The sequence below is a fragment of the Apiospora marii genome (assembly GCF_038362585.1).
Source record: "Apiospora marii strain CBS 49790 chromosome Unknown utg000011l_segment0_segment0, whole genome shotgun sequence".
Taxonomy (NCBI): Eukaryota; Fungi; Ascomycota; class Sordariomycetes; order Amphisphaeriales; family Apiosporaceae; genus Apiospora; species Apiospora marii.
This window is the reverse complement of record NW_027117382.1, coordinates 3,140,924-3,153,352: the sequence shown is the minus strand read 5'-3', so window position 1 is coordinate 3,153,352 and position 12,429 is coordinate 3,140,924. Positions and strand designations below refer to the sequence as shown.

The 12,429-nt window shown below is 54.7% G+C and overlaps 6 protein-coding genes across 6 annotated transcripts; 5 read left to right on the top strand and 1 right to left on the bottom strand.

Annotated features, from left to right (window-relative positions):
• Positions 1–1,289: 1,289 nt before the first annotated feature.
• Positions 1,290–2,444, bottom strand: PG985_014092 (uncharacterized protein; the record flags this gene model as incomplete). Its single annotated transcript, XM_066833858.1, has 1 exon — positions 1,290–2,444. The coding sequence occupies one exon, from the start codon at positions 2,442–2,444 to the stop codon at positions 1,290–1,292; it is 1,155 nt and encodes a 384-aa protein (XP_066678598.1).
• A 787-nt stretch (positions 2,445–3,231) lies between these two features.
• On the top strand, positions 3,232–3,943 carry PG985_014091 (uncharacterized protein; the record flags this gene model as incomplete). The annotated part of the gene is made up of 2 exons (XM_066833857.1): positions 3,232–3,426; positions 3,515–3,943. The coding sequence occupies 2 exons, from the start codon at positions 3,232–3,234 to the stop codon at positions 3,941–3,943; spliced, it is 624 nt and encodes a 207-aa protein (XP_066678597.1).
• A 994-nt stretch (positions 3,944–4,937) lies between these two features.
• Positions 4,938–5,378, top strand: PG985_014090 (uncharacterized protein; the record flags this gene model as incomplete). The annotated part of the gene is made up of 1 exon (XM_066833856.1): positions 4,938–5,378. One exon carries the CDS (start codon positions 4,938–4,940, stop codon positions 5,376–5,378), a length of 441 nt encoding a protein of 146 aa, XP_066678596.1.
• Positions 5,379–9,559: 4,181 nt separating this feature from the next.
• On the top strand, positions 9,560–9,865 carry PG985_014089 (uncharacterized protein; the record flags this gene model as incomplete). The annotated part of the gene is made up of 1 exon (XM_066833855.1): positions 9,560–9,865. The coding sequence occupies one exon, from the start codon at positions 9,560–9,562 to the stop codon at positions 9,863–9,865; it is 306 nt and encodes a 101-aa protein (XP_066678595.1).
• Positions 9,866–10,578: 713 nt separating this feature from the next.
• Positions 10,579–11,085, top strand: PG985_014088 (uncharacterized protein; the record flags this gene model as incomplete). The annotated part of the gene is made up of 2 exons (XM_066833854.1): positions 10,579–10,609; positions 10,745–11,085. The coding sequence occupies 2 exons, from the start codon at positions 10,579–10,581 to the stop codon at positions 11,083–11,085; spliced, it is 372 nt and encodes a 123-aa protein (XP_066678594.1).
• A 1,063-nt stretch (positions 11,086–12,148) lies between these two features.
• PG985_014087 (uncharacterized protein) lies at positions 12,149–12,394 on the top strand (the record flags this gene model as incomplete). Its single annotated transcript, XM_066833853.1, has 1 exon — positions 12,149–12,394. One exon carries the CDS (start codon positions 12,149–12,151, stop codon positions 12,392–12,394), a length of 246 nt encoding a protein of 81 aa, XP_066678593.1.
• Positions 12,395–12,429: the final 35 nt, after the last annotated feature.

Here is a 12,429-nt window from a genome sequence, read left to right as displayed (position 1 = left end):
AAAATTCTGTGGACAGACAGAAATTTCCTAACAAGGGCCGAAAGCTATGGTATTCCGCGATCCGACCCAATTGAACGGTTCTTATGCTGACTCGTTTACAAGTATCAATCACAAAGGGCAAGTACATGCAGGCATTTTGTGGGATTACCGCATTGGCTAACGACACAACGTCAAAAGAATAAACGGATTCCAATGACAATTGCGCCATTCGCATAACAACTAATATTCTACGCTCGCCGTCACTCCCCCCAAGCAATGATGTCAAGGCACCTCGCTCCTCCCTGTCACCCCTACTGCAATCCCGAAGAAAGAGGGGAATCGTGGGCTGTGGGAGATTAATCAAAATGCGGCGCCAATGAGGTTCAGGCTGGCCAGCCACCGAGAACAATCAAGAAAACCCACCCTGGCACTCCAGTGGCTAGTGACGCCACGCTGCATGCCTCGGGCGCACTATGACAGAGTCTGACTGGTGCCTTTTGTTTGTTGCCCATGCACGTTTTCTCGTCTCGTAGCTCATGCATTTCTCGCTACGAGTATCCACTACGAAGTGTGCTGCGTCGAGGGTAAGCCTAGCCCTCATGTACAACTCTGGCTTGTATTCATCATGTGATATGTTTCTTTGTTCTAAGCGGTTCCTACTCCCTAGTCGTAGCGCGACCGCTGGGAAAACCGTTGCTCGGGATGCCCCTGCTGTATGCCGAAGTGGGCTCACTAAGTGACCAATTCTGGCCTACCTACTAGCGGCCCGTTCTGAAACTTGACAAAGCTTCAACGCAATCCCCTCTGCATGCCATCCCACCAGTCTTGAGCCATGCCGGAGTCGCAAATCTCACAATTACCGTGCTGCTGACAAGCAACACTTGAGCCACTAGCAGCGGTAATGAACGGTATCGTATGCAAGTTTCCGCCGTGTCACACTCGAAAAGTCTCACCTCGGCAGTTGTGGGGTTGGGTATGTGCATTCATTGATACTGGAAGATTTCGAAAATCCACTTCGTAAGTTCAGGTCCATCGTCTCTATCTACACACAAGGGTACAAGATGCCCTTACTCATACATGCGCCGGCGTTGAACTCCAACTCCTTGCTCCTCCCAATAGATTAAAAACTAATATTCCAATAACATCCCGCGAAGAAGTCAAACTAGGAAGAATCACTCAGCCGGCCAGCCCCCCTGCGAGCCATGGCGTCGCTGCTTCCTTGGCCAAGCACGAGCTATTGCCTTGCTAAGTGACCGGCGGCTGGAAACGCTGGCTTACTACAAGCCTTCACTGCAATGACGAGTGCCTGGTTAGTCACCTGCATTCCATTGTCGTCTTCCGGTGGGCTTGTCTATCCCCACCCTGTTGCTGCAACCGCCCCTCCTTGAAAGACGGTGTGGTGTGGTGTGTGCGGAGATTGAAGGTCTTCCAGACGCAACTTCTGGTGCTCCTCTGACTACTCCTCTTGAGTCGCGATCGACGCGGCACCCCCGTCTGCCTCGTGTCGTGTTGGTTGTGGCCAGTTTACTCACTAAAGTTGTTGATGGTGAGAAACGGCCGCAAGTGGTGTGCGCGCCAACCAGTACGGGTTGGAACGCGCGGAGAAAACAGGGCAGAACAAGGACAGGAAGGGGTAGTGGGAAGTATGAGAAGTGTGGGTATACGTACAAGAGCGATAGAGTAAGATCACCGTGGATACGGGCCTTCAGAGTCACCTCGACCTCGAGGTTCAGATCCAAGCGGAGCTGCAGCGGGTTCTTCCCACCTTTGTCGTCTCCGCCCTGTTGTTGCTGTTGCTGCTGTTGCATCTGTTGCTGCATCTGCCACTGTTGCATTTGCTGCTGCATCTGCTGTTGCTTCTTGCTGTTGTCCTTGCGCTTGCGGCGACGTGGGGCCACCTGCTTGTCTTCGGCGTTCTCTCTGTCCGACTCCATGTAGGCAGGCTGGTTGCGACGCCGTCTGGGCTTCTCTTCCGTAGCCACGTCGCGCTTCTTCTCTCGCTTGGCCACCTCCTGTTCTTTCTTGGGTGAAGGGGAGCGGTTGTCGCCAACGGCAGTCTTGGCGTCGTCGTCGGTTTGCGCCGGTGCCTCATCCGGCTTCTGCTTGGGCTTCTGGCTCTTAGATCGTTGCTGCTCAGGCTCAGGTTCAGGCTCGTCTTGCCCTTCCTCTTCGCCCTCGCCGTCGTCTTGAGCCTCGGCTTCTTGATTGTTGCCTTCGTCCTGGTTTTCTACATTGTCGTCGTCGTCTTGCTCCTCTTGGCCTTCGCCGTCATCCTGTTCTTCGTTCTCATCCTGGTCCTGTTCTTGTTGCTGCTCATTGTCGCTGTCTTGTTCCTGGTCTTGTTCTTGTTCTTGATCTTGATCTTGATCTTGCTCCTCGCCATCTGAGTACTGCTGCTGCTGCTGCTGATCCTCAGTCTCCTGACGGGGAGTCTCGGTGTCGGCCTTGTTCTGTTGAGAAGCCATATTAAAGTAGTGGGTGTGATTTACGTGTAAGTCTGAAAGGGTATCAAGTACAGGGAGAAGAAGATTGGATCTGGGAAACTGGTAAACGTGAGAAAAAGACTCGTACCAGTTGTACTAGCGGCGGTGGTGGTTTTGTTTTATTCAAGTCAGACGCCGAATCTCAAGATATGGCATCGATTGCCAACTTCAACGGCCGTGACGCAATGCGCCAGGTCTAGCATTAGATCATCTCCAGAAAGTCGTATGGATTCGGTCGAGGGCCATGCATACGACAGGGGGGTTCTGCGCTGTACACCTACCCCCCCAGAACTGTCAAGCGACTTGAGAGTACATGGTCTCCACCACATCTTGACACACCCCGGGCATTTCCAAATTTGGAGAGTATCCGCCGGGCATCCGCCGGGTATGAGATCATGTCGCATACCCTAGTCTATCACTTTGCGCCCGAGTGCGTGTTGCAGTGCAGCTGCACACACCTTACGCGTCTAATTCTTGACCTGAGGCAGGTTTTGGCCTCCATTAACTCCGTGGGTTTACTCACGGCAAACCGTGATATGTATGTCTAGACGTCTTGACGTATCAAAGGTTCACAGGGTTCATATCCTGTTTTCCCTTCATCACACGTACCCTCCCGGCAGTCATTCGCTTACGGTCCCAGTCCCATACGCAAACACGAAGGGGTGTCTGAGTATCTTCCCTCGTTTGGCTCGTTCATTCGTCCCGCAATTCTTGCCAGCCATCGCTCTCTCCCTCTTTCCCTCACTCTCTTTCTTATTACGTCTACACCATGGCGCTGTCTAGCCTTGGCCTTTTGATTATTGGCTCCATACCTACGGTCATCGGCGTCGCGGAAGCTATCGACGCTCAGAAGAAGCAGAACCAACAGGCCAAGGAGAGGATTAAGTTCCATCTGACAGCCAAGTTCTCAATAGATGGCAAGTCGCCGGTTCAAGAAGCAACAGTGGTGTTTAACAACGACAAGGTAAAGCTACTGCTCCTCCTCCACTACCCAACCCACCCTTTTAGGATCGTCGGCACTGACTAGATTCGTCACCTCTCTGTAACAACAGCTCTATCTGGACCACCCAGCCCACCCTGTCTCGGGCTACAAGTTCAACGGCTTCTATTTCGGGTACCCGTGCCCAGAGAATCACCAAGGCCTGGTGTCCATGGCCTCGGATGATCCTCCGGCGCTGCACTGGATCTATGCCAACAAGGAGACCAAGGCGTTACGTCACGGGCCGCGCAAAGACACGGCGGACCAGATCATAGGCCCCTGGAACTGGTCCGAGGACGAGGAGTGGCTGGTACTCGAGGCCTGCCCGTACTTCCTGGCCGTGGAGGAGGAGGACGGCTCGGGCTGGGCACTCTACTACGACCAGGCTGGGGACCTGAAACAGGCTTTGGCGCCGCGCAGAATGGCGGTCATCAGCTTACATAGAGAGCTCCAGCTAGGAGTGTCCAGTCGCATGGTCGGGGGGAAGGATGGGAAGGAGTGAACGGTGGCATGGCAGGCGGGCATGGGTATTGGATTGTGACAGTTCATCCGGCGCAGGCTGGCAGGTTTTCCAGCTTGCGTCTTTAGCCTGGCGTTTGGGGTTGGGTCGACTAGGGGAGTACCGGGGGGCATTGGATCATGAACAAAAAAAAAATAGAACGATTTGCTCTCACACCTAATCCAAAGAAGTTCTGGCATCTGATAACCCCTGTAGAGTGACTTGACGGTACAAGTGAGCTACACGACTCTTCTCGAGCGCCCCCAGCCCTGTGCGTGGACTTGCGGAAACAGGGGAGTTTAATTGGATTCCTCATAAGTGGAGTCCCCGAGCCAGTCGACTCGCTGAATGGCTAGCTGCGAGCCCCGAACATGTGGCTTATGATGCAAAGTCAAGCCACCCCACATCAACTTACGAGGCCTGTCCAGTGAGCCGGCTTGCCAGCCAGTCTTAGATGGACACTTGGGGTTGCAGCTAGCCTCCATCTCGATTCGTATGGTGTGCCGGGAGCTGCTGGCATGCCCAGGTACTTGCTAATCGTCGCGCCCCGTTTCACTTCAGCATAGCCGACCGTCTGATAGGCTTTGGCATGCAGGAAAAACAAGATTGCTGACCTGGTCCCTCCTTCGCTTTCCTCACCCCCTTCCAGGAAGCCCCAGGCCCAGGCCCAGCGGACGGATCGGTGACGTCGACAGCCATCCAGGGTCACAGAGGCAGATGGCAAGAGGGCATGGAGCCTGTCGTGTATGTGGGGTGGGCTTACTTGCGACCCTTTTTTGCAGATCAACCGTCTTCAACGGCCTCTATGTAAATAGCACCGTCCAACGTCGGTGACTTCCTTCGTCCCTAGTCCCCCCATTCTCTACTAGAATATTCAAACTCCTTTTTATAGTTCCCTCTCCTCAGAGAAACCCGTTCGTGTTCTCATCTCTTGAACGTCAATCCATTATCAAAGTATCCTCCCACACCCAACCCACACCATACACACATCACCATCATGTCTTCTCAGGAGAGAACGCAGAAGCGCCAGCAGAAGAAGCAGCCCCCGCCTGAGCCCGAGGACCAGGACGACTACTCGGATGACTACTCGGACGACTACAGCGAAGAGGAGGAAGACGAGGAGCCCCCGCCGCCTCCCAAGCGCAAGTCCAAGACCAAGCAGAAGGGCAAGCAGGGCGGCGGCGGCGGTGGTCCCCTCGGCGGCCTGGGCGGCATCCAAGACACTCTCCCCGTCGGTGATGTCGGCAAGACTGCTGGTGGCCTCGTAAACGGCGCGACCGGCGCCCTGGGCGGTGTCGCGGGCGCTGCTGGCGGTGGCGGCGGCGGTGACGGCGGCGGCAAGAGCGACACTCTCCGCCTCCGCTTAGATCTCAACCTTGAGGTTGAGGTCACACTCAAGGCGCGAATCCACGGTGATTTGACGCTGGCATTGCTGTAAGTGATAACCCCCTCTCTCCTTGACTCTTTAACTCCACACCTCTCTACGGTGTCCCCTTCCCACCAGTCTAGGTCCTCTTTCCTTGACTTGATTTCCCACGATATACCGCCACGCTGCATCCACACTTGTCTTCCTGACCGTTTTGGATGAAACAGGGATTCCTAAAATGTTTTGCTCCTTCCGTGTATACACATGGAGTCTGGCGCACGCGCATTGCCTTACTGTCATCTGAATGCGCATTTACACACACACACATACCCACTGCTGTTACGCTCCTTTTTTACATGGCGTGGGGCTTTTTACCATTCGCTTTTCGAACGGTCGAGATGAAAGAACAGTGTCTTATGACTGACATGTGCAGGAACTGAAAGAACAATGTGATACCCATCAACCACCTCTCGGTTCTACGCAACCACTTACTACGACCAATACCCATTTACAACAACCACAACATCACCACCCAAAAACCATCCATTTACAAATCACATTGTTTTCTTACAGCAAGGCGGGCGGCAGCGACTACGGATCAAGGCGTTTGGAGGAATTTCGTTGTTTTGTCGTTGGCGCCACCAACTTAAAGATGGGACGTTTCCGGTTACATCCCGCGTACCCGTTTCGCGTCATTTCTGGTGGCCGTACGGGAGGCGGGCACTACTTTGGTGTCGGTTTCACGCTCAATTGACTGGCCTCTTGGGGCTGGGGGAGCTGGCGAAAAGAAGGCCGAAAACTTGGATAGCTTTTCTCGCTTCCAACTTTCCATTGGGATTGCGGGCCACCGGGCAGCAGTGGGGCTACCACGATGTCACCGTCCACGGCCATGGCCTGCCTCACCCCGCAGGCAAGGTCCCGCGTCCTTCCACCAGCCCTCAGTGTCACGGCGGCACGGCATCCCGAAGGCGACCATCCACTGTCTTACGACGTGCGCGTCGCAATATAGCGGCGATCTTATTGCGACGTCTTGTCGTCCGCTGTACTTGCGGTGTGTGTTTGTGCCGTCGATCGCCTTCGAGAGTCTCGATGGCGCTAGGGAATCATGGCGAGTTGTTATGGGCGCTGTTCTTGGTCGCGACGCCTTCACACGGAAGTTTACTACCTTCGTACCTAATATTTCTCACAACTCTTGTACCTATATACAATGTACTTAATAAGCAGGAGACGGCGCAGAGATTATATGAATCTACGATATTAGATGAAGCTTGTTTTGCAAGAAATGCTCCGAGTGACGTTGAAAAACTTGTCATTCACTTTACGCTTGTCGCTTGTTGCTTGTTGCATGATGCCTTACGAGCGAGCACCTCCCAGAATCTCCCGGGATATTATTCCCGTTGCCAGACTGGTCAGATAGCATTGGCAAAAGATTAACAACCAATAATGCTTTGGCGTCGCAATAGAGTCAAAAAGTCAATGGTGTTGTTTCCGCCGCAGACAGATTGGATTACGCACTGCTCCCAGCTCCTCCACCCCATTTTCAGTGGACTTGGCACTTGGTGGGGGAGCTCTGCCACGTTTCACTGGAATCCGCCGCGCTCTACCGCTGAAGACTGAAGCACACGACCCATTTGCCGTACCAAGGTTAAAAAAAAGCCTATTCTTATCACTCAGCCAGTGCATGAAGAAACTCGGCCGACAGATATTGAGATCATCGGCAAGATCGCCATCTCTCCCCATGATATTGCTACTCTGGACGCGTCGTCCGCGTCCGCGTCCACGTCGTCGGCGCCATCGGAACAGTTACACGGCTCCAAACAAAGGCGTTTCAACTTCTCCTGACAAGGACCATCCTGTATCAGAAGCTAAGAAGCCAAGAAGCAAGAGCGAAAAACAGACGTTCCCGTCCCCTCGGGGAGACGGCTGCAACTTTGCGCCAAACTTTGTTCACTGACCGCCCGTTCGACAGGCCTTCCTTGCCCTTGCCTGTCAAAACTTCTTGCGCCCGCCTTCTCGCTCTGTCCGTTTTCGTACGGTTGACGACGACGTGACGGCGAACGAAACGGGATCATCCGTACGCCGCGGTTCGCGCGGGCGAAACTTTTTTACAATCTCATGGCATGGGCATTTCCAAACCATCGGGATACCCTCCGATTTTCTTTTCTCCTACGCAATAAGCGCACCAGCCCCACGTGGGTTTAGGACTCCCCTCAAAGGCAAAAGCGCCCCAAAACAGGTAATATTTCGAAACCGTCTTCTCTCGGGGCCTGCGGAGCATCATCGCGAAACGCGATTACTCCTTCGACCTAGGCTCGGCCTGGAGATTGTGTCTGACTGATGGCCTGGCTGACTGATGATCTGCCTGACTGATGATTGATCACGCAACATGCTTCAAGTTTACTTGTCTACTTACTCACTGGGTACTTACTTGCCCAGATCGCCGGTAGCCAAGACGACGCGCAATGTCGGGCCTCCTTGATACAAGACGATTCCCCATCGTCCATTCATAATCCCACACCCACGGGGCACTTGTCATTCCCTCGCTGCGACCCCATTGCTCGGGTGCGGGTTGCCAAGATGCGCTTCGCTTCAACGGTCCTCCTTGTTCTTGTTTTTCGTCTGCTCGAAAATTTGGCCGGGAGCTCCCTGCAAGCACACCACAGGACAGATGCGCTGATGAGTGGGGGTTTTTAGGCCGAAGGGGGAAAAAAAAAAAGGTAATGAATGTACTGGGGCCTCGAGTCCTGTGTTTCGGGAGCATGCAGTCGAACGCGATGACTCATGGCACGATTTGAAGAAGACGGAGAAGGAAGGAGGTTGGATTAGTCTGGCTTCGCTTGGCTCTGGATGGAAACAGATGGATTCATCCATGATATCATGGGCTCCGGAGCTTTGCACGCAGGCTGCCGCTGCAGAGTTTATCACGGCGGGTTTCTATTCTTTGACGACTAAGGGCGAAACCGGAGGAAGCTCCTGGCTCGCCGTATCATTGGTCAGCATCTGCCGATTCTCGTCCTCTGCGCCAACGGTCGATAGCGTGGGTGATTAGGGGCGATCGTATGTCCCGGAGTATGGAGCTGTATGCGCTGACTTGGTGGTGGTGGCTCTTTCAGGCAGTTGTAAGCAAGACTGGGCTACGAAGGTGCTTTGCGAGAGCCCCCTCAATGTGCGAACCTTGAAGCAGCAACAAGGGCGACAAGTGTCAGGTGCTCAATTCATTGGGGGCAGATCCGCACATGATACTTTCACCAAGAGCGAGGGGGCTGGCAAGGTGCTTTCTGGATGATGCCAGCGGTGATGCGTGGGTGATGCCGCAACTCCCGATGCTATTCGAGTTTGCCTTTCCTGGGCTCTGGGAGGCTGGCTTCAAGTGAACTCAATGTCCCCGACGCCTGCAGTGTGTCCGAAGAAGCCGATATGTCTTGGTCGTATCAGCATGGTCTCGATGGTGACTGCTCGCTCCACCCAGCTACGCATGATGCATCCCGAATGCGAGCAAGTGAAGGCGAGCTGCAAAGCTGCAGGTGCCACGTGCCGGTCTTATCGTTGATGATATGTACATTGATGATAAGTCGGGGTGAGGGTGTAGTCGTCTACATAGTTCGGGAATGCGCGCTCGTCGAGGGCGCAGCTCTGCGTCGCACTTGCCGGCGGTGCTTCAATCAGGTCGATTGGCAACGTCGCACGTCCAAATGCCGCCCAACCTGGCATGCAATGCAATCAATCTACGCAGTTATCGTGGCAGCCACGCCAATCTATCTTTACCCCAGGTTTTCGGCTAAATGCTGGCCGGCCCCCCTCCGTCGTCGTACGGCTGTCATCTGAATCACTTGACTTGGACGTGAGATGCAGCCCCTGGTCCGATATGTGTGACTTGTGATGTACATGAGCTGTAATTCATCGAACGGGGAGTGAGCTGGAGTCGTCGGAAGGTAAGCTCGATGGAAAGAACGAATTAGATGGATGCGAGTCGGCTTCCGACTTGCCGGTAGATACTTGATAGCTTGCCTTCGGGGGAAGGAGCTATTCGTACATTTGATATGTTTAGACGTAGTACTGGCTCAATAGAAGACTCGCGGCCCTTGGCACCAAGAAATCCAGTTAGTGTCAAAGAAACGCCCCCTTCATCATCCCGTGTGACCTTGAAAGTTGCGACCGGTCCGCATTCTCTTCTGTATCACTGTCGTTGGCAGCAAGTTCGAGTCAGCCGAGGACTCTGTTTCTCGGCATCTCGATCACTGGGTTCAGCTACCATGCCCGCATCCGCGCAAGCCATCAGCCCGCCGCCAGCGATTCCCGCGAGCCAAAGCCTCCTCCCAGTCCCGACCCAGGTGCAGATTCTAGCCGCGTTCGTCGCCGCGCTCGGCACCGGCTGGGTCGTGCTGGCGGTCCTCTTCGTCTACCGCTTTCGCCAGCATGTGGCCGCGGATGAGATGGCGCAGCGCATTGCTCACCGCTTGGCTACTACGCCCAAGCCGTCGCAGCAGCCTAAGGAGTTCATCGATGATGATGTCTTCTTGGAGGAGCTCGCGATCTTCAATAGGCCGAAGGAGGGGTGATGATGATTGATACCGCTGGTGGACAGAAGGGCAATTCGGGGAGGGCGGTGGAGATGCCCAAAGTCCTCGTCGCGGACGGAGGCTCGGACTACTTGGAATCCCTACACACATTACATATATCTTCGTGATTCCAGCTGTCGCTGGCGACCGAAAGGGCCACTTGGAAAGGGCGGGTTGAGGCCTAAGGTTTGCATCGCGGAGCGAGACTCGGTTGAATTGGTCGGAACACTGGCATACATCACAGAAGCTCTCGTGACGGCAACATTTGGGACATGGCAGAGACCGCCTGAAATCCTCCGGCGTTGGTTCCGGGTCTTTGGTCTTGTTGGATCCTTTGTACGATGTTATTACATTCCTCCATACCCGCCCCTACCTGCTTCCAAGGCCATCGCTTCTCAAAGGCATACACATCACTTGACCTTTCAATTAACTGATCGACTTCGCGCGCAATCTATTGACGAACGTCCTTGAAGGGACTTGTATGCTCATTTTGTCTCTTTCGTACCGACAAGGTAGACCACGGTACAGAAGAACTAACACTGATCCGCAAAGGTCGCAAACAATGGGTTGACTGCTTCGGGGCTCCTTTGTGGCCATGCCACACGCGCTCTTTCAACTTGTAATCTATCTCAATCCCCCGTTTGCCGGTCTCGTGGTGCGAAAGATTCAATGTGATTATGTCATTTCACGTAACGTCCGCGAAGATACCTACAATGTCGCTCGTATCAGATACTCTAACTACTGGTAAGTGGTTTGGAACCCCATCTCAGCTCTCGTGTATGATTGCATACCAACATCGATGATGTTTATGGACCTCCTTCTTCCTTACGGATTCTTTCACCATTAACACATACGCCTTTGCTCATCCCACACCCACAGTGCTAGCCGTCCGCGACGGCGTCGCCCCAACCAGCATCGCCAGCGCCACGCACACCCCCGTCCCCTCGAACGGGACCAAGACGTCCTTCTTCCACAGGGTCGACCTCGAGCTGCCGCCGCTCTCCTGGTTCGACTCCCAGGCCAGCTGGCCCCTGGCCCTGATCCCTCTAGCATTCGCCATGCTCTTCACCCTCGGCCTCGTCGCCGTCACCGGCTCGCGGCGCGAGCGGATCCTGGGTGTGCAGAATCCGGCGCACGTGAATGCTATTGAGCAGATCAAGGCCGAGCACTTAGCTGAGAAGAGGAGGCGGCAGCAGCAGCAGCAGGGAGATAGGATGTGAAGACTTGCGCTGCATGGGCGAGCCATGCGTCTGCCGGCGCGTATGCGAGAGAGGCACGATGCACCAGGCGGACATACAGGGCCCGGGTCGGCGGCGGAGGATTGCGGCGTCGAGAGGCCGGATGCTGGGGGATTGCCGGTAAGGAAGAGGCCAGCGAGCAGGGTCCCCGTCGCCGGGGCGGCCCGCTGGGACATGCATAGCGGATGGGTCCCAACGGCCGAGCTAGGTCGGGCATTTCACCACGCATGGACGCGGAAAGTCCAGGAAATCGCGAGGTGAGGCGCGCATTTGGCTTTCGAAGATTGCACAGCCCCGTTGCATCGTCAGTTCCCACTTTAATGCAAGATTCTGCGGATTCATCATCGTTTTTTGGTAGCGTATGTAGTATGTACGGTGAACGATCCCCACCGCCAATGGGACCACACAATCGAATGGACGGCGAATCCCCTTTTGGCAGTCCGCGACGCGTCTGTATCTGCCGCCCGTCCATCAATTCGCCGCCTCGTACGAGACTTTGGTCTTGGTAGCATGTCAGCTGCTCGGATCTGATCGCATGAATCGATTGTCTTTGTTACCACCCCTGCAGGTCATGCCATATGGACAGTGCACGGCGGGGCGTCTGCATTGGCGATGAAGAAATATCCCAGTGATGATCCCAATGTATGGTCCACCCGGCACGATCCACATGGGCCTTCTACCTAAATTACCGGCAAGGCCAAGCCCCCTTTTCCCTGCAACGATGGGAAGAAAAGGCCAAACCTGTTTGTTGATTGCCGTTTTGTTTTGGTTGCGTCAGTTCCTCTTGACATGTTCTTTTTCCCATTGCTGTGATACATCACACTCCAAACGTCGAGCGTGCATCAAACAACACCCACCCCATCGTAATACGTCGCCCACCTTCTAAGCGGCACCTTCTACAACACGAGGCTATATTTGGATATTTGGATATATCGGCGAGCGAACACGGCAAAAGTGGGAACCAGGCGCCAAATACGCGAAACCTCGGTTGGGACGCCACAGGACACTAGGACGGGACGACGGACGACGGCCCACGAGGACAGCCATGGCCGAGCACTTCAACATTGACGACGAGGCGTGGAAGGAGCGATACCAGGAGACCTACCTCGAGCAGGTCCAGGCCAACACGTGGTTCTGGAACTGGTTCACCGTCGGCCTGTTCGGCTTCTGGTGCCTCTCGACGACCATCCCGGTGGTCTGGTACTTTGCGAGATCGCATACCGGATGGAGCGCCCCGCTCGTGACGCAGCTGAATCACGAGGCCAAACAGAAAAACAACAATCCCGTCTAGGGGGCAGGCCCGGAAGGCCTTCTCCATGCCGCCAC